Here is a 21,734-nt window from a genome sequence, read left to right on the forward strand (position 1 = left end):
GGTTAGCGTCTTGGAGAACATTCATAGTGAGACGAATATTATCGGTGATAATATCTAGCGCTGCTACATATGTTTTTATTATCTGTGATGAGCCTAATCGGAATGAATCCCTACTGATCAGAAGAGGTCAGAGTTTCCATAATATGAGCCAGTCTGTCAGCCAAAACACGACTAAAATTGATGATGAAAATGAACACCATTAAGAATTTTGTTATACATTGTGGTTAATCGTTGGGTTAAAATAGAGGCATAACGTTTATAGTAACTGGCAGTAAACACATCCGGGTATGTAGCAACCAAACGTTTTAAGGATTTGATTACTCTGAGTATTTCTTCCTCTGTAAAGGGAGTGTTGAGAGATTCTAGTTGAGAAGATGACAAGTAAGAGGAAGAGAGGTTAGCAAATTGAGTGATGCCTGTGAGGGAGGGAGTGGGAATGGGCAAGTAGGGTTGAATAGAAGTTTTTAAAAATGTTAAGGACATCCTGAGGGAGTGATACCATATTACCTGTGGCCTTGCAGAGTTTATATAGATTGGGGGATGCAAGGTATGGTTACGTTTACTGGCGAACATAGAGGACACCATGTTGCTATGTAAGAGAAAATTGGCTTTTTTACCATCGGAGGGATTTTCCACTTTGGCTGATAACAGGGTATTTAACTCCAACTGTTTCTGAGCTATTAGTTGTCTATTAGACAGTGTTGGCTGTCAATTTGTAGTCTGTGTAATTTATCTAATTCTGTGGTTAACATATAAATGTGTTGCCAGCGCTCTTTATTTTTCCTTGAGGCAATACTGAGACAGCCTCTCAAAACTGCTTTGTGAGCCACAGAGTACAGGGGATATATCTGGAGTGGCATTTAAGGTAAAGTACTCTTGGATAGCAGTAGAAATTTCTTGGCGGATAATGGGATCTGTAAGCAGAGAGTCATTTAAACATCAAGCGTAGGGAGTGTCTGACAAACCAATTAGAGTAGTAGATATGGTCAGACCATGGGCAGAGATGGATTTAAGAGTTGGTGGAGTTAGATAGAATAAAGAGGGTACAAAAAATATATACCAACCTGGCAAAAGAGTCATGGGGGTGGGAATTAAAGGTGTAGTCCTTAGCTCCGGAGTTATGTGAACACCAGGCATCAGTTAATTGTAAAGACTGTAGTGTTCTAGTCATTGATTTAGGGAATGCTTTAGAGAAGAGACAGGAAGTGCTCCCGTCTATCTGGGGGTGAGCCACAAGGTTAAAGTCACCGCCTAAAAATATATGTGCTGAGGAATATCTTTCAAGGATTTAAAAAAAGGTTGTGTAGCACTCTGTAGTTTAGGCAGGGAGCTCCTCACAAATTTACTTGCCAGGAATAATTATCCTGGTTGATTGATAGAGATCTATTGATTTCTCCCTAAGTTTGACCTTGTTGCACTTTTCTCTTCTACCACTAGGAGGCCGGGTACTTGGTGGTACTAGATATGAGAAGGGCAACCCAAGGGCAGGTTATGGGTATGTTGGGTATCTCAGCCAATGGGCAGGGGTTTTCTTGAATCCCTTGGCTTGGTGGGAAAACCTATATATTCGGGCAGAGTCAGGTGATCTATGTTCTGTGCCACCTGGACAGCTGGGTGGACGTGTCTTATTGCCCAGGCTGCTAGGCCAGAGAATGGGCCTGTCCCGGGCAAATCTGGCTGCTAGGCTGCCTGGGGGCCTATCCAGAAGCAAGTCGCCAGTAAGGGACTATCCGCCTTATTGCCAGGGACCACAGTGAGTAACTGAAGCAAGTACCGCAGCAGCATTCTCACCAAACGGGGACGGTGAAGAATCAGGAAACTTCCATGGGAATCAAGCCAGGGACCCAACCAGTGGAGGCGATGCTTGCAGAGCAGTCTCTGACCATCTCCTGTATTATATCTGCAGTCTCTGATCATCTCCTGCTGTACTATGTCTGCAGTCTCTGACCATCTGGGGCATGTCCAGGGTGGGGCTGAAGGGGGGCCAGGGGTGGGACCAGGGTGGGGCTGAAGGAGGGGCCAGGGGCGGGACCAGGGTGGGGCTGAAGGAGGCCCCATCAGATCGGCTGTACGGGGCCCCATGATTTCTATCAGCGGCCCTGGTTGTGAGGCATAATGAGTGCAAAGATGGTGGAAGTCCTTGGGCACCAGACACTTCTTGGATGTAAAAGGGTAAGGGTTGTACGAGCCCCTAACTCCAGGAGTCATATCCAGAGTTACAAAAGAAGTCAAGATAAGGAGAGGCAGGGAGTTGCCGGTGGCATCTTGTGACATGTTGAATCTCTCCTGTGTCCGCATCAGGTAGTTAGTGAGAGACTTCTGCGCGGTCCCCTTGGTCTTTCTTCGGCGACATGCACAGCATGATCCTGGGGGTGTTGGTGGTATTTGTGGTGAAATTCTCGGAGATCTGGCCCCAGGAAGCAGGCTAAACAGAGTGAGCAGTTTGGAGCAACTCAGACATGCACCCAATCCCACGGAAGTCGCACACATGCCCCCTTTAACTGAATTTTCAATAACCTATGTTTAAGTGATTTGTATTGATCAAATACACTCATGGGTGGTAGAGTGCCCTGTGCATCTTTTGTTCTTTTGGTTCGAGTCAGGTCCGAATTCAGCCAGAGATTTGGGCTGAAATTGGACCTGAAATGGTGAATGGGGACACACCAGACCCCTGCTGTGAGTCGCATGCGAAGATAGTGTTAACCCAGCCTTAATAATAGGCGAGGCTAAGAGTGCAATGAACGTGTGAAGCAATTAAATAATTTCCACACAATGTACTCACACCAATGTACCAATTATTTTTGGCCTGAGGAAGAAAAGTAATAAATGATGTGATTGCTGTGAATAGGAAAACCTAAATATGATGTAATGGTGGATGCTCTACATCTAGTAGAGGAGCATTGCAGACAAAGAAACCAAACCGGTTCTCATTCCTGTCCTACCACTTTCCTCCCATTAGAGTTTCTGATATAAATTCCAGAGCTGGAGCTACAACACAGATATTCACTCAGGTGAGCAGCCATGAGACCTTCCATGGTTGGAGCTCTCTTTGTTCTCCTGGGGATCATCCTGCTTCAAGTAGCTTCTGCCGGTAAGTGGTTCGGTGATGGAGAGGAGATTGGACACATTGGGGTTTGAATTACTAAAGACAAATAGTCTGTGCACTATGCAAAGTGCAGTTGCAGAGGGCAACTGGAGCTCTGGAACAACTGCACTTTGCAAAATGCACAGTCTATTTGGCCTTAATAAATATACTCCATTGTCTTTTAGAAATTAGCTCCCCGGCCGTGGCCAACCTGTGAGCTTTATTTGTTGAGTTCTGGGCATGTAGTCAAAAATACTTACTACAAACTTCCATCTTGCATGAAATTTGTTTTAATTCATATTTATTAACATCAGACACAGCCACAGCTTTTAGGGGGCAAAGGGCTCCCCGTTCTTCAGAGCTTGAACAACGACTTATAATACAATCTGTAGGCTGGATTGAGGCTAGCATATCCAGCATTGGCCAGCTGGATCAAGCCTATAATGCTTTGGACATATTTGATAATCTTAAACATTTTTAAATGTTGATTTATAGTGCCAAGCTAGGGACCCAGCAGAGAAGTGTAGGTGACGTTTGAGGAAGATACCACTGGGAAGATTGAAGGCGCTCAAGGGATTCAGTGACAGTGAATCAGAGGGTCTAGTGAGAGGCTGGAGCTTAGTGTAAGGAGAAGTTGTAGTGAAGCTGAAAGAACTGTTACACTTTGTGTTAGGAACTGGTAAAGACTGTTGCCATAGAAGGCAGCATTCCTGCACATGCAGATGTGGCTTCTTGCTGGAGGCCTTTCCTCCTTTTGAAGTCTCAGAGTCTGCTAATTGAATTTGCAATGACCTAAGGGTGTCCTGGCCCCAACCCTCTTTCCCCCAAAAATACAAAAAGGAGAAATAAAACCTCTTTACATCCAAGAAGTGTCTGGCGCCCAATGACTTCCACCATCTTTGAACCCACTATGCCTCACAACCCATTACATACAGAAGGATATCAGCTATCTCTGGCCCTGGAGGTTCTCATTAGACCAAAGAAGGCCTGGGACCTCGCTACAGCTGTAAAAAAGGAAGCCTGTGCTACATTGGGAGCAAACATATTCACAATTGTAAGTTCCCGCCCTGCCACCAGGCCCTTGATTATAAGGAATCTGCTGTCCGGGTCCCTGTAAACGTGTTGTACTTCAAAGGGGAATGTGTTCTATAACAATATAGCTACCCCTCTCCACTTTGATGAGTACAGAGTATAAAAAGCCTGTTTGTACATTCTGTGAAAGTAGGAAGACTGATTATTGGAGGCAAAATGACTCTCTTGTAGTAATGTAATTTGTGCACCCATCCTCTTATAACTTGTAAAGGCTTTCTTATGCTTGTGGGGAGAATTAAAGCCTTACACGTTATACGTAACACATGTAATTACCATTGATAAGATGAAATTCTATTAGGTTCACCTGAGAGATATAGTAGAAGAGGCAGTAACTTGTAAATATTCTCTACCACAAGGGTAGTGGCTTTATATGGAAATATCATATAAAGTAAGTAGGGATGGGTGAACGGTTCGGCCCGAGTATAAGTTTGTTTGTTTGGATGTTCTGCGAACACTGAACAATATGCGGTGTTCGGAGCAAATTCGAAAGCCGTCAGAACACCGTTAAAGTCTATGGGACATTAACATGAAAAATCAAAAGTGATTTTAATAATGCTTAAAGTGAAACAATGAAAGTGAAATATTGCTTTAAATTTCATACCTGGGGGGTGTCTATAGTATGCCTGTAAAGTGGCACATTTTTCCCGTGTTTAGAACAGTCCCTGCACAAAATGACATTTCCAAAGGAAAAAAAGTCATTTAAAAGTACTCGTGGCTATAATGAATTGTCGGTCCTGGCAATACAGATAAAGATCATTGAAAAAAATGGCATGTGATCTCCCCCAGTCCATTAGAAAGTCCTTTGGGTCTGGTATGAATATTAAGGGGGATCCTGAACCAAAATTTTTTTTTAAATTGCGCAGGGGTCCCTCCAAATTCCATACCAGACCTGTCAGATCTGGTATAGATTTTAAGGGGAAGCCTGCGCCAAAATGTTAAAAAATGGCATGGGGTCCCCCCAAGAAACAATACCAGACCCTTATCCGAGCATGCAACCTGGCAGGCTGCAGAAAAAGGGGGGATGAGTGCCCCCCTCTTCTGAACTGTACCAGGCCACATGCCCTCAACCCTTACCCAGTGGTTGTGGGGGTCTGCGGGTGGGGGGCTTATCGGAATCTGGAAGTCCCCTCCGCCTCCATGGGAGGCTCCCACCGTCTGACGCATCCTCGCAGGTGACAGTTCTTGTATAACTGATGGCGGGTCCCCATGTTGAGGGCATGTGGCCTGGTACGGTTCAGGAGAGCGGGCACTCTCACCCCCCCTCTTTTCCTGCGGCCTGCCAGGTTGCATGCTCAGATAAAGGTCTTGTATGGATTTTTGGGGGGAACCCCATGCCATTTTCTTTCACATTTTGGCGCAGGGTTCCCCTTAATATCCATACCAGACCTAAAGGACCTATTATGGAATATGGGGGGCCCCCACGCAATTTTTTTAAAAATTTTGGTTCGGGGTTCCCCACCAAACTAGTCTACCGAGCCTGAAATATTTCTAATATGCAGGCATGTCAAGACATCAGTTTTATGGCGACAGATGTCCATGTATAGGGAGCAAATAAAAACCTCTAATGCCGCGTACACACAATCGGAAATTCCGGCCAGAAAAAGACCGATGAGAGCTTCTCATCGGAAAATGTGACCGTGTGTATGCTCCATCGGAATTTAGCTGTCCGAATTTCCGCCAGCCAAAAATAATAGCATGTTCTCAATTTTCCAGATGGGAAAAAATTCTATCGGTAATTCCGATCGTGTGTATGCAATTCCGATACGCCAAAAATCACGTATGCTCAGATTCAACTACGAGACAGAAGCTATTGTCTACTAGCTATTGTACTTCCTTTTTCTAGTCACGTCGTACGTGTTGCACGTCACTGCGTTATAAATGATCGGAATTTGATGTGACCGTGTGTAGGCAAGACAGCTAGAGCCGAATTCCATCGGAATTCTGTCGGAAAAACCATCAGAGCTTTTTCCGACGAGAATTCCGATCGTGTGTACGCGGCATTAGAGTGGAAGGCATTCAAGTAAAACTCCATTACCAACCAGTTCATGAGGGTCTTGCCAAGCCCCTGGTGCAGCATCAATAAATCTTTAGGTGACAATGTAGGGAGATATTCAAGTGTCCTGGTGCCATCCGTGATGGAGAGATCCTACCATCTCTTCATTCTGTTGATTTGCAGTTCTAAGAAGCAAGGAAGGATATTGTCTGCAGTCTGTAGTATTCTGCAGGGAGGAACTTCCAGAAACGGTCACTAGGTGGAGCTCTGACATAAGTGTAAGGCAGACAGTTATATTATTAGCAGAAGGAAATTGACCCATCTTATGCCACGTACACACAACCAATTTTTCAGGTATTTCCGGCAGAACAAACTCTTTCTGACGGAGTTCCGCTGAAACGGACTTGCCTATCTCATCGAGGGAGATAGCGTGTGAGTTGCGGGCAGAGCACAATGTCCCAGGGGCAGGGCCGGCGCTACCACTAGCCGGACTATGCAGCCGCCCAGGGCACAGCCACGGCCACTAGAGGTGTTGTTGAAATAATTGGCAGCAGAGCAGCTGAATCACGATGGTGTGCCCTGGCATCTTCCTGTCCTGCTCCTTCAGTAAGGGGCACCCCCCTCCTCTCCCCCTCGTTCGAATGGCAGCTCCTTCAGATCGTCCACTCACATGGGCGTCCGCAGCAGGGGGCAAGGGGGGTCAAGTCCCCCCCCCCCGGAATCCCCAAGGTGTTGCAGCCGCCGCCATGCTGCATTTTTTTTACTGAGTCCGCCGGCGGCTGCATCCTCCGCTTTCTCCTCTGAATCACAGAGCGGGCTGCCTCTGTGTTCGGCGGCCGCTCTGTAACATGGCCCCGCCCCCCCAGACCTGCTTGTGTGATAGTAGAGAGAATCAACGTTCCGCCTATCACACGAGCCTATCTGGGGGGGCAGAGCCATGTTACAGAGCGGCCGCAGTACACAGCCATATCCATAGGAGGAGATGCTGCAGGTACAGCCCGCCCTGTGTGCCACAGTGCCTGGATAGGAAGATCGGGGGGGGGGGGGGCTGCAGTGGGCCCCCCTGCCAATTCTCCTATCCAACTTATTTTAATGTCCCCAGTTCACCTTATGCTCACTGCCCCCCCCCCTCGTGCTCTCCTCCACCACACTCTCCTGCCCCCCCAGTGCTCTCCTCCACCACCACACTCTCCTGCCCCCCCCCAGTGCTCTCCTCCACCACCACACTCTCCTGCCCCCCCCAGTGCTCTCCTTCACCACCACACTCTCCTGCCCCCCCAGTGCTCTCCTCCACCACCACACTCTCCTGCCCCCCCAGTGCTCTCTTCCACCACCACACTCTCCTGCCCCCCCCCCAGTGCATTCCTCCACCACCACACTCTCCTGCCCCCCCCAGTGCATTCCTCCACCACCACACTCTCCTGCCCCCCCAGTGCTCTCCTCCACCACCACACTCTCCTGCCCCCCCCAGTGCTCTCCTCCACCACCACACTCTCCTGCCCCCCCAGTGCTCTCCTCCACCACCACACTCTCCTGCCCCCCCAGTGCTCTCCTCCAACACACTCTCCTGCCCCCCAGTGCTCTCCTCCACCACCACACTCTCCTGCCCCCCCAGTGCTCTCCTCCACCCCCACACTCTCATGCCCCCCCCCCAGTGCTCTCCTCCACACCACACTCTCCTGCCCCCCCCCAGTGCTCTCCTCCACCACCACACTCTCCTGCCCCCCGTGCTCTCCTCCACCACCACACTCTTCTGCCCCCCCAGTGCTCTCCTCCACCACCACACTCTCCTGCCCCCCCCCAGTGCTCTCCTCCACCACCACACTCTCCTGCCCCCCCCCCCCCCACAGTTCTCTCCTCCCCTGTTCTTGCTGTCCCCCTGCTCTCCCTATCTTTCTCTAGCCACCATCCCAGTGCTCTCCACTCCCCCCGTTCACCCCCCAGTGCTCCTCCCCACAGTGCTCTCCACTCCCCCCAGTGCTCCCCCCCTTGTCTCCCCCCCAGTGCTCTCCTCCACCACACTCTCCTGCCCCCCCCCACAGTTTTCTCCTCCCCTGTTCTTGCTGCCCCCCTGCTCTTCAGCTCTCCCCATCCTTCTTTAGCCACCATTCCAGTGCTCTCCCCCCCTGCCCCCCCAGTGCTCTCCCCCCTGTCCCCCCCAAGTACTCTCCCCCCCTGTTCCCCCCAGTGCTCCCCCCATCCCCCCCCCCCCACAGTGCTCTCCACTCCCCCAGTCCTCTCCCCTCCGTGCTCTCCCCCCCAGTGCTCTCCCCCCTGTTCTCCCCCCCAGGTCCCTCCACTCCCCCCACTGCTCTCCTCCAGTGCTCTTCCCCCCGTTCTTTCTCCCCCCAGTGCTCTCCTCCCCCCCAGTGCTCTCTTCTGGCCCCCAGTGCTCTCCCCCTGTTCTCCCCCCCCCCCCCCAGTGCTCTCCGCCCAGTGCTCTCCACTCCCCCCAGTGCTCTCACCCCTGTTCTTTCTCCCCCCCAGTGATCTTCAGCTCTCCCCATCACTCTCCAGCCCCCACCCCAGTGCTCTCCAGCCCCCCATTCTCCCCACCCCTGTTCTTTCTACCCCCCTGGTGTTCTCCAGCCCCCCCAGTGCCCTCTACCATCCATGCTCTCCACCCCTGTTCTTTTTGGCTCTCCTCAGCACTCTCCACTCCCCACCCCTGTACTCTCCACTCCCCCTGCATTTTGCCCCCACCCATGTGCTCTCCAACCCTACCAGTGCTCTCCACCCCCCATAGTGCTCTCCAGTCCCCCGTGCTTTCCACCCCTGTCCTTTCTGGCCCCCACTAGTGCTCTCAAGCTCCCCCATTGCTCTCCACTCCCCCCTGCTCTTTGTACCCCCCAGTAATCTCCAACCCCCGTGCTCTCCACCCCTGTTTTTCTTCCCCCCCCAATGCTCTTCACCACCCCACACTCTTAGCCCCCCAGTGCTCTCAGCCTACCATGCTCTCTACCCCTGTTCTTATTGGCCCCCCCAGTGCTCTCAAGTTCCCCCCAGCGCTCTCCGCTCCCCACCCCTGTGATCTCCACTCCCCCTCGCTCTTTGCCCCCACCCATGTGTTCTCCAACCCCGCCAGTACTCTTTGCTCCCCCTTCTCTCCAACTCCCACCCAGTGCTCTCCACTTCCCCAGGACCAGAGGACAGGCTGACTGGGGCTGGAAAATGAGGACAGCTGAAGGTCCAGATGGCCAGGGACCACTCCATTTCACAGCAGACAGATCCTCTGGAAGGAGCACCGTCCCCATCCAAAACGAGAACAGACCCTGCCTGCTGCTGGCCATCATGGATATCCTGCTGGCATGCAAGGTACCGTACCAAGCATCAACAACACACCTTCCCACAGACAGGGACTGCAGACTGGGACATGGGGCACAGGAGGGGCTGCAATGATGGACTCAGTGAGGCTGCATTCACGGCACAGTAAAGCTGTATTTGATGGACACAGTGATGCTGCATTTGATGGACACAGTGAGGCTGCATTTGATGGACACAGTAAAGCTGCATTTGATGGACACAGTGAGGCTGCATTTGATGGACACAGTGAGGCTGCATTGGTGGGCACAGTGAGGCTGCATTGGTGGGCACAGTGAGGCTGCATTTGATGGACACTGGTGAGGCTGCATTGAGCTCTTGCATCAAGTTTGCAGTCTCTGACCATCTCCTGTAGGGAGTCTGGAGAGGAGTCAAGAGTGGGAGCACCGCCAGGATGGGGGTCATGGGAGAAGTCAGACTTGTGTGGACTGTGGACAGGAGACTATAGGATAAAACCAGAGCCACCAAGCTGGAGCCAACTGACTGAGCCCTGCACAGTGCACCTGAGAGGAGGTCAGTGAAAGCACCGCCAGGCCAGTTCGGGGGGGAGGGGTGACTGATGTAAGGGGGGAGTGAATACGATAATGTAAGGGGCACTGATATAAAGGGTTTCCTCCTTATATTAGTAACACACCCCCCTTACCTTCGAGTATTCTTTCTTCACGTTCTGAGTTCTTGGGGTCCCCCTTGATGATTGATCACTTACCACTATTAACTGGTAAAATGTGTGGTTTTCCCTTTCATGGACAAGAAAATAATGACGTTATGTTGTTGGGCTTGTATAATAATGCTGTGAGGCTGGTATGAAATTTTTTCCAGGGCTGGTTTTTGAAAGCATGGGTGTCCGCAAAGTTACACAGGTGGCTGTGTACCATGCCCATATAGCCTAGAGGATGTACATCTTTTTACACTGCAATACATCTGTTGTTCCCATATTTTTATCTTTATGAAAACAGCCTATACAGTGACAGCATGAGATCAAAATATGGCCACAACAGATGTGTTGCAATGTAAAAAGATGTACATTCTCTAGGCTATATGGGCATGGTACACAGCCACCAGAGTAACTTCCAATACAAAGTGAAGATGAATTATCTGTTATATAACACATATGCAGGCCCGGACTGGCCATAGGGCAGACCGGCCATTTGCCCGCTGGGCCGGGTCCGCCCGTGGCCTGTTGATGATCAGGCCGCACGGCGGGAGGTAAGCGGCGGCCGCGGCCTGATCCTGGGTAACACAGGCCACGGCCGCCGCTCGCCTACCGCCATACGGCCGTGCCTGTGTCATGCAGAACTGGCGGCTGCATGGGCTGTGCTGTGTGTCTCTCTCACACACAGCTCAGCCTCAGCGCCGCGCTGACAGTTCCGCTCTCCTCCTCCAGCCATGGGCATCCGCACGGTGGGGAAAGCTGCAGGCTGCTGTCACTATTCCCCCCTCGCTCCCCCTCCCCTTTTCACGTCGGCAGAAGGGGAAGAGAAGGCATTCCTATATGGTCGTTTTCCCTCCCCATTGGCCAAAACAGAGGGCCAATCAGAAGAAACTAGAAGGGCATCATGGGAAATGTAGTCCCAGAGATACATGGCACCATTGGTCTCAGCAGGGAGCAGACTACAGTCCCCAGCATGCACTCTGCTGGGGTGAAAGAGAAAACCCAGAAACAAGCTGAGGAGTGCTTGTAGCAGCTACTACAGTAGACATGGCAAATGAAACAGTGGACTGTGCTGGGGGAACTAATAGCCCCAGCACAACCAGAGAGAGAGCTACGCTGTACCACCAGAGAGAGTTACGCTGCACCGCACCACCAGAGAGAGTTACGCTGCACCGCACCACCAGAGAGAGTTACGCTGTACCGCACCACCAGAGAGAGTTACGCTGCACCGCACCACCAGAGAGAGCCACGCTGCACCCGCGCCCCCAGAGGGAGCCACGCTGCACCCGCGCCCCCAGAGGGAGCCACACTGCACCCGTGCCCCCAGAGGGAGCCACGCTGCACCCGTGCCCCCAGAGGGAGCCACCCTGCACCCGCAGCACCAGAGGGAGCCACCCTGCACCCGCAGCACCAGAGGGAGCCACCCTGTACCCTCACCACCAGAGGGAGTCACCCTGTACCCACGCCACCAGAGGGAGCCACCCTGTACCCACGCCACCAGAGGGAGCCACCCTGTACCCACGCCACCAGAGAAAGAGCCACGCTGTACCCACACCACCAGAGAAAGAGCCACGCTGTACCTGCACAACCAGAGAGAGAGACACGCTCTACCGCACCGCCAGAGAGCAGGTCAGTGTCACTGGGCCATGGACACAATAGGAGACAGACAGTACTGGCATGGCCACAATAGGACTGGGACACTATAATATAAAGGGGACAGCCCTGTAAAAGGGCACTGTAATCATTGCAGTGCCCCTTTTTAGTGCAGTTCCCTTTATATCACAGTGTCCCTGCACATTACAGTGTGGAGGACCAACACCAGCCACCCCCGCTAATGTCTACTGAACCCCCCCCCCCCCCCCTCCGGTCCCTGGAAAGGTTGGCTGCTCAGTCTAAAATGCCCGGGCCTATTTTTTGTCCCAGTCCGGGCCTGCACATATGTATTACCAGTGGAAAGATTTTCATGAGATTGTCGAAAAGGGGCGGAGCATGAGCAGCCTTAAAATTATGCCACCCCTTGGAAAAAGTTCTGCGGACGCCCATGTCCACTCACTCCTCAGAGGGCGATCTGCAGGGGACGGAATCCTGTTCTGTCTGAGTTAGGAGAGAGGATTAGCTCTGAGGGCGGAGTTGTAGGGCGTCGTCGAGGGGCGGGGTTGGACGGTCCTGGGTGAGGAAGAGGGCGGAGTGTATGGATAGTAATGGAGGAGAGCGAAATCAGTATCCAATGATGTGAGGAGCCGCGTGGGGCTCCGTACTCATTACACTGCTCCTCATCTGCCTGAAGGTGAGTCACCTATACACACACCTTGACTGCCTTGTGTGTCTGTGAGAGGAGCTACAGCCAGGGGGACACCAACCTCCCTACACAGCTGTCTGCATATTGACTGTGCCCACCCCCCACCTGTATACTGCACATTCCAACCCCCCACCTGTATACTGCACACCCCCACCTGTATACTGCACACCCCCACCCCCCCTGTATACTGCCCACCCCCACCTGTATACTGCACCCCCCCACCTGTATACTGCACACCCCCACCTGTATACTGTACACCCCACCTGTATACTGTACACCCCCACCTGTATACTGCCCACCCCTACCTCTATACTGCACACCCCCACCCGTATACTGCACACCCCCACCTCCTACCTGTATACTGTACACCCCACCTGTATACTGTACACCCCCACCTGTATACTTCCCACCCCTACCTCTATACTGCATACCCCCACCCGTATACTGCACACCCCCACCTCCTACCTGTATACTGTACACCCCCACCCTCCACTTGTATACTGTACACCCCACCTATATACTGTACACCCCCCCACCTGTATACTGCACCCCCAGAATACTGTACACTCCCACCCTCCACCTGTATACTGCACACTCCCCCCCCCCCACCGGTATACTGCACACCCCCACCCCCCACCTGTATACTGCACACCCCAGTATACTGTACACCCTCACCCTCCACCTGTATACTTCACACCCCCCTCTATCTGTATACTTCACACCCCCCACCTGTATACTGCACACCTCCCAGTATACTGTACACCCCCCACCCCCACCTGTATACTGCACACCCCCACCCACCACCTGTATACTGCACCCCCAGTATACTGTACACCCTCACCCAATCTGTATACTGTACACCCTCCACCTGTATACTGCACCCCTCCAGTATACTGTACACCCCCACTTGTATACTGTACACCCCACCTGTATACTGCACACCCCCACCCACCACCTGTATACTGCACCCCCAGTATACTGTACACCCTCACCCCATCTGTATACTGTACACCCCCCACCTGTATACTGTACCCCTCCAGTATACTGTACACCCCCACTTGTATACTGTACACCCCACCTGTATATTGTACAGCCCCACCCCCCACCTGTATACTGCACACTCCCACCTCTACCTGTATACTGCACACCCCACTCTCCACCTGTATACTGTACACCCCCACTCTCCACCTGTATACTGCACACCCCACCCCCACCTATATACCTTACACCCCCCAGTATACTGTACCCCCTACCTGTACCCCCTACCTGTATACTGCACACCCCCACCTGTATACTGCACACCCCCACCTGTATACTGCACACCCCCACCCCCTACCTGTATACTGGACACCCCCACCTGTATACTGCACACCCCCACCTGTATACTGCACACCCCCTACTTGTATACTGGACACCCCCACCTGTATACTGCACACCCCCACCCCCTACCTGTATACTGCTCGCCCCCACCTGTATACTGCACACCCCCACCCCCTACCTGTATACTGCACACCCCCACCCCGCCACCTGTATACTGCCCTCCCCCCACCTGTATACTGCACACCCCCACCCCCTACCTGTATACTGCACACCCCCACCCCGCCACCTGTATACTGCCCTCCCCCCACCTGTATACTGCACACCCCCTACCTATATACTGCACATCCCCACCCTTACCTGTATACTGTACACCCCCCACCTGTATACTGCACCCCTCCAGGGGTGCAGACCTGCAGCCGATCCCACGGAAGTCGCGCATGCGCCCCTTCAACTGAATTTTCAATAACCTATGTTGACGTGGTTTGTATTGATGAAATAAATTGATGGGTGGTAGGGTGCTTGATTTCAGACAACCTCTTCAGTTCATGTGTTTGATTCCCAGTCAATCAAAAATTACGGAGAAATTGACTGAAAGTTGCCACATGGATGGCCTGCTTTAGGTGGGCTCTGCAAACTGCTTTAATTCAATGTGTCCAAACCTGTTTCCTACAACCTTGTCCTGTTTTTGGATGGTACAGGGTATATGGACTTCCACTTATAGACTTAACAGATAGATGTGTATGAACAGGAGGACAGCATTGGCACCCCTTTCCACAATTGCAGATGTCATATTTCTGTCCTCACTCAATCCCTTTCGCATTTAGAATGTAACACGGGCAGCTGGAGAATGTAACTTACTGCCTGTCTCTGTTTTCTTTACAGATAAAAGTGGAAGCTGCCCAAATATAACTCCAAGATGTGCATTTATTAAAAATACATGTAAGAGTGATGAGAATTGTCCCGGGAATAAGAAGTGCTGCAACATATGTGGATACAATTGCGAGGACCCCGTTCCAGGTACTAACATTATCAACTATATTATTATTATTATTATTATTATTATCAGGGCTTTTTTTCTCGGAGAATAGGTGCAGGAACTCCCCCCGTCTGAGTCATCCCTTGTCTCTGCCCCCTACCCAATTCCAGGGCTGGACTGGGACAAAAATTTGGCCCTGGACTTCATCCAGACCGGCCCACAGTATATAAACTATATGCAATTGCACAAAAAAACCATAGGTAAAAACATTCCACTATAAGTAAAAAAGCACAGGTCACTGTACTATGGGTGAGCAGGGACTTGGGTATCTATGGTTTCACTAAAAGAACAAAAAAGTCCCTGCATTGGTGGTTTCACTGGAAGGACAAATGTCCTTCTGTCCGTGTTGTCACTGGAAGAAAAAAAATTGTTCCTGCATTCATCATATGTGACACCAGTAAATTTAAGGAGGTGGAGTGGTAGAAAGCTGGAAATGGGGATGAAGATGACGGGAGTGGAGTGTGGGAAGCTGACAGGGGGGTGACGATGACAGGGGGGGGGTGAAGATGACGTGGGGCAGAGTAGTAAGAAGCTGACATGGGGATGAAGATGACAGGGGGATGAAGATGACATGACATCTGTAGGACTCAACCCAGTGTTATATTTTACATTACCTCGGAACCTTCATAACCCGGCTTACCCGCCCCCTCCCAAACCTTGTCCCTCTTAACAAACAACTGGACAGATTTTGGAGTAAATGGCCATCAGGCCTAAACTTTTTATTAACCAAAATATAATCTTTAATAAATACCAACATTTAAATACGGTAAGAAACTTTCCCAGCCTTTCCAAGGGGTCATGGGTACGTAGCATCACAACATAAAAATGGTCACTGCCAACAACTTCAACTGTAACCTTTTGACCTCTAGACGGCAACCCCTGTCTCGGAGGCTATAACCAACTGTAGCAGTGACTTACCCGTTTTAAACCCTTCCAGGTTAAACCCTCGTAACCTGGAAGTACCTACAACCACTCCCATCCCATGGATGGGTACAACAGGCCTTTTTACCTGTACCTCACTTCCTCATCTAAAGCCCCCAGAACCGCCCAATGAAACACACTATCACCCGAGACCGAATCCCCGTACCAAACCAGGGAGGGTGGGTGGGGATTGCTTCCTCCCCCGCTCTCCAACTGCTAGCACTGTCCCTGCTAGCACGAGATGGACGCCGTGGCTCCGCCCCTGGCTCCGCCCACCCCTAATCCTTAAAGCGGCCATACCTCCCCTTAAAACGGCGACGGTGCAGTCCAGCACATGTCATGCCGTCCCTGCGCCTACCTCCCCCTTGTGGATGCTAGCTGCGGGACTCACTTGACATCTGTAGGACTCAACCCAGTGTTATATTTTACATTACCTCGGAACCTTCATAACCCGGCTTACCCACCCCCTCCCAAACCTTGTCCCTCTTAACAAACGACTGGACAGATTTTGGAGTAAATGGCCATCAGGCCTAAACTTTTTATTAACCAAAATATAATCTTTAATAAATACCAACATTTAAATACAGTAAGAAACTTTCCCAGCCTTTCCAAGGGGTCATGGGTACGTAGCATCACAACATAAAAATGGTCACTGCCAACAACTTCAACTGTAACCTTTTGACCTCTAGACGGCAACCCCTGTCTCGGAGGCTATAACCAACTGTAGCAGTGACTTACCCGTTTTAAACCCTTCCAGGTTAAACCCTCGTAACCTGGAAGTACCTACAACCACTCCCATCCCATGGATGGGTACAACAGGCCTTTTTACCTGTACCTCACTTCCTCATCTAAAGCCCCCAGAACCGCCCAATGAAACACACTATCACCCGAGACCGAATCCCCATACCAAACCAGGGAGGGTGGGTGGGGATTGCTTCCTCCCCCGCTCTCCAACTGCTAGCACTGTCCCTGCTAGCACGAGATGGATGCCGTGGCTCCGCCCCTGGCTCCGCCCACCCCTAATCCTTAAAGCGGCCATACCTCCCCTTAAAACGGCGACGGTGCAGTCCAGCACATGTCATGCCGTCCCTGCGCCTACCTCCCCCTTGTGGATGCTAGCTGCGGGACTCACTTGACATCTGTAGGACTCAACCCAGTGTTATATTTTACATTACCTCGGAACCTTCATAACCCGGCTTACCCACCCCCTCCCAAACCTTGTCCCTCTTAACAAACGACTGGACAGATTTTGGAGTAAATGGCCATCAGGCCTAAACTTTTTATTAACCAAAATATAATCTTTAATAAATACCAACATTTAAATACGGTAAGAAACTTTCCCAGCCTTTCCAAGGGGTCATGGGTACGTAGCATCACAACATAAAAATGGTCACTGCCAACAACTTCAACTGTAACCTCTTGACCTCCAGACGGCAACCCCTGTCTCGGAGGCTATAACCAACTGTAGCAGTGACTTACCCGTTTTAAACCCTTCCAGGTTAAACCCTCGTAACCTGGAAGTACCTACAACCACTCCCATCCCATGGATGGGTACAACAGGCCTTTTTACCTGTACCTCACTTCCTCATCTAAAGCCCCCAGAACCGCCCAATGAAACACACTATCACCCGAGACCGAATCCCCGTACCAAACCAGGGAGGGTGGGTGGGGATTGCTTCCTCCCCCGCTCTCCAACTGCTAGCACTGTCCCTGCTAGCACGAGATGGACGCCGTGGCTCCGCCCCTGGCTCCGCCCACCCCTAATCCTTAAAGCGGCCATACCTCCCCTTAAAACGGTGACTGTGCAGTCCAGCACATGTCATGCCGTCCCTGCGCCTACCTCCCCCTTGTGGATGCTAGCTGCGGGACTCACTTGACATCTGTAGGACTCAACCCAGTGTTATATTTTACATTACCTCGGAACCTTCATAACCCGGCTTACCCGCCCCCTCCCAAACCTTGTCCCTCTTAACAAACGACTGGACAGATATTGGAGTAAATGGCCATCAGGCCTAAACTTTTTATTAACCAAAATATAATCTTTAATAAATACCAACATTTAAATACGGTAAGAAACTTTCCCAGCCTTTCCAAGGGGTCATGGGTACGTAGCATCACAACATAAAAATGGTCACTGCCAACAACTTCAACTGTAACCTCTTGACCTCCAGACGGCAACCCCTGTCTCGGAGGCTATAACCAACTGTAGCAGTGACCTACCCGCTTTAAACCCTTCCAGGTTAAACCCTCGTAACCTGGAAGTACCTACAACCACTCCCATCCCATGGATGGGTACAACAGGCCTTTTTACCTGTACCTCACTTCCTCATCTAAAGCCCCCAGAACCGCCACAGCCCGAAAGGGGTAACCCCTTACCCTTTCGAGCACCTCCACACACACAGTCCTCGTTGAATGCCGTCCTGAAGGCCCAGAGACCATAGATCAGTACCCACATCATTCAAGTGGACTCCGTCACTCCACAAATACCGCCAGGTGTCAACTTCCAACTCCCTATGGCGGATAGCCAGGTCCCCATTCCTGATGAAGAACCTGCTGACTTCTTTGTTTACCTTCACCCTGGCCCTGTCAACCTTTTTATCCGATAACGCCCAACGCCAGGATGACCTACCCACCTTATCCGACCAGACCATGACCATTCCCGGGTAATCTGACTTTAACCTCAGGAAATCACACTTGATATCCCGGATAAGTTGCCTCATAGACCTAGCACCCATATCATTGCCCCCAACATGAAATAACAGAACATTCGGAGGCCTGTCCAGTCTAGCGAATCTGTGGACTTCTCCTAAGACCCTGTTCCAACGCATGCCCGGAACCCCAATCCACCGAACTTGCGCCTCCTGTCTAGGTATGCGGAGTTGTCTGACGTTCGGCCGAATGTCAGCTCTCTTCGCACCCCAAAACACAAAAGAATGGCCCAGTATTCATACCAGACCAACTTCATAACCTGTAAATGACAAAACGAAAGAGGAAAAAAGGGGGGTGGGGTTAGAACAGCTATCACCAACCGAAGCATACCCCATCACCCCTACCCAGTCCCCAACCCGCTCAATCACCCAACCATTGCGGGCGGACATATAATCTAAAACGATCCGAATCCCACCTCCCAATCCTCCTGACCGCCGCAGAACCCAAACCAGCCCTGGAAGCCTCCGTAGCCGCCCCGATCCTAAAGGAATGGGAAGAAAAATTCAGCGGGTCGAACCCGCTCCTCCGCCCAAGTTCGTTCTGCCGAGGACTGGGGGCCGTTCCTGATGCCTGGTCCCCCACCCGCTGACCCACCTGATCACGCCATCCAGGCCGACTGCCTTCTGCACCTCCTCTTGCACTGGATGGCCGCACCACACCCTGGCCACCCCTCTGCTGTCTGCCGCCTTGGCTGGGACTGGGGGGCGCGCCTGACGCCCGGCCCCCCACCCGCTGAGCTTCCTGCCCCCGCTGTCCAGATGGACCTGCAGCCCCTGTCCCTCTGGCGTCTGTGCTGTGCCCCAAACATCTGCGCTGGGCTGGTGGGGGGGGGAAACCTGGGACAAGCTGGTCTCCTCCACTGCAGTATCTGGGCCCCTCCTCCTCGCCCCCCTCGTGGCATACCTGCCACTCCCGACCCCCGATGGGGTGGAGGCTGGGGTGTCCCGCAGCTGGGGGTGAGCCACCGCTCCAATCCCCCTCTGATCCATCCCTGTAGAAGCTCCCAGGGGGCCCCCCGGACCGACATCCGGGCTGTACCGCTCGGGCGGCCGAGAACGCCGTGCCCGAGGTGTCATCACCGCTCCCCCGCCGGCCGCCGCACTTCCGTCCGCCGCCATGGCCGCTATCTGCTGCTGGAGCCATGCGGCGCCCTGCGTATCAAATGCTGAGCGCAACTGCGCCAGAAATTCCGCTGCCGCCATCTTGGATTTTAAAGCACAGAGCGGGAGGGTGCGTCTGATTGCTTCCTCCTCCGCTCTCCAACTGCTAGCACTGTCCCTGCTAGCACAAGATGGACGCCGTGGCTCCGCCCCTGGCTCCACCCACCCTAATCCTTAAAGCGGCCATACCTCCCCTTAAAACGGCGACTGTGCAGTCCAGCACATGTCATGCCGTCCCTGCGCCTACCTCCCCCTTGTGGATGCTCGCTGCGGGACTCACTGAGCGGAGTAGTAGCAAGCTGACAGGGGGGATGACGATGACAGTGGGGATGAAGATGATGGGGGCGGAGTGGTAGGAAGCTGACATCGGGGATGAAGCTGACATGGGGGATGAAGATGATGGGGACGGAGTGGTAGGAAGCTGACAAGGGGGGCAAAGGTGACAGGGGGATGAAGATGATGGAGACGGAGTGATAGGAAGCTGACAAGGGGGATGAAGATGACAGGGGGGATGAAGATGATGGGGCGGAGTGGTAGGAAGCTGACATGGGGGATGAAGATGAAGATGACATGGGGGATGAAGATGATGGGGGGCGGAGTGGTAGGAGGCTGACATGGGGATAAAGCTGACAGGGGGGATGAAGATGACAGGGGGTATGAAGATGACAGGGGGGATGAAGATGACAGAGGGGATGAAGATGACATGGGAGATAAAGATGACTGGGGATGAAGAGGACATGGGGGGATGAAGATGACATGGGGGGTGAAGATGACAGACAAAATCTGTAGAGTAGTATAGCTATTAGGACATCTTTAAAGGTAGCCTGTTGGGGTTGAAATATGGGATCAGTCACCCACCCTATAATTTGGGCAGAATAGTTCCCTTCAAAAGTAAAGGATGTGTGCTTTCCTCTTTCTCTCCTTTTGGGCTGTTTAGCAATCACACACCGTGTGGGACAATCCAAACAGCCAGGGACTGCGTGGGCTCCTCTGATCTGTCATGGGTGGGACTGGACTGAGCCTGGAGGAGGGGATGACGTCATGTTGAGGCGAGCGGAGCGCCGTGCCTGTGCTCAGCATCTCATTGGCTGACATGGCACCTGTCCTGGGCACACAGTGCCAGCGAGGTTGCAGTGATTGGCGGGGTCTGGCGGGCGGCGGCAACCCACCACCAATCTGAATAGTGCATAAAGACAGCGCTGCCCAGACAGGCCGTGGAGCCTACACACTGAACATTGAGGCTGAGCACATTATGCTTAGGCTCACCACACACACAGTGAGTGACATTCCAGGCCATCAGAGTCACTCCGCACTATTTCAGCAGAGCTGCGCCGGCCCCCCAGCCTGGCAAACTGATCCGGGCTGGCCTGCACCCTCCCAGCTAGGCTAGGCAGCAGTGCTCCCTAGGTGACAGGCTGTCACTGGAGCCGGCCCACTGAGCCATCGGCCCACCTGGAAACTCCCGGTAGTCCCGATGGCCAGTCCATGCCTGCCCACCTCTGACCACCGTCCCTTGATTCCATCACTTACCCACCTACCAGTACTGCCCCTTTTAGAGAATACAGAACCAAGTATCATTTTGTGGTGCTAAATCATTTGTATGAAACATGTTAATGATAAAATGAAAAGCAGTAAAATAAATCCCCTGCAGCCAGCAACAATAGAATCCCAGCAATAGATCCCCACACAGCAATAGACTCCTCCGGCAACAATGGACTCCCCCCCAAAAACAATAGATTCCCTGCAGCAACAGTGAACCACCCACAACAAAATATCAAACCCAGTAACAAGATATCCACCCAAGAAACAATAGAACCCCCCCCCCCCAGCAGCAACAACAGATCTCCCAGCATTCATCATCAATAGGTCCTCCAGCAGCCAGTAAAAATAGACCTCTCCCTCAACAGTAGATCCCTTCCAGCAACATAGGATATAGTGCCAAGCTAGGGACCCAGCAGAGAAGCAGGGGTGACGTTTGAGGAAGATACCACTGGGAAGATTGAAGGCGCTCAAGGGATTCAGTGACAGTGAATCAGAGAATCTAGTGAGAGACTGGAGCTTAGTGTAAGAAGAAGTTGTAGTGAAGCTGAAAGAACTGTTATTCTTTGTGTTAGGAACTGGTAAAGACTGTTGCCATAGAAGGCAG

The 21,734-nt window shown here is 52.0% G+C and overlaps 1 protein-coding gene across 4 annotated transcripts in view; it reads left to right on the forward strand.

Annotated features, from left to right (window-relative positions):
- Window positions 1-2,941: 2,941 nt before the first annotated feature.
- The window catches only part of LOC143989249 (uncharacterized), a 175,207-nt gene continuing 156,414 nt past the window's right edge, over window positions 2,942-21,734 (forward strand). For 3 of the 4 annotated variants that reach the window (XM_077489319.1, XM_077489320.1, XM_077489322.1), the window contains exons 1-2: window positions 2,950-3,091; window positions 14,645-14,779. In XM_077489319.1, the coding sequence (XP_077345445.1) occupies window positions 3,022-3,091; window positions 14,645-14,779 (205 nt within the window). In that variant the 5' untranslated portion in view covers window positions 2,950-3,021. Of the gene's footprint in view, window positions 3,092-14,644; window positions 14,780-21,734 lie in introns of all 4 variants that reach the window. The other variant, XM_077489321.1, reaches the window with a different exon arrangement.

This window comes from Lithobates pipiens, unplaced genomic scaffold (genome assembly GCF_037356315.1).
Source record: "Lithobates pipiens isolate NorthernLeopardFrog02 unplaced genomic scaffold, aLitPip1_a1.2 Scaffold_18, whole genome shotgun sequence".
NCBI lineage: Eukaryota > Metazoa > Chordata > Amphibia > Anura > Ranidae > Lithobates > Lithobates pipiens.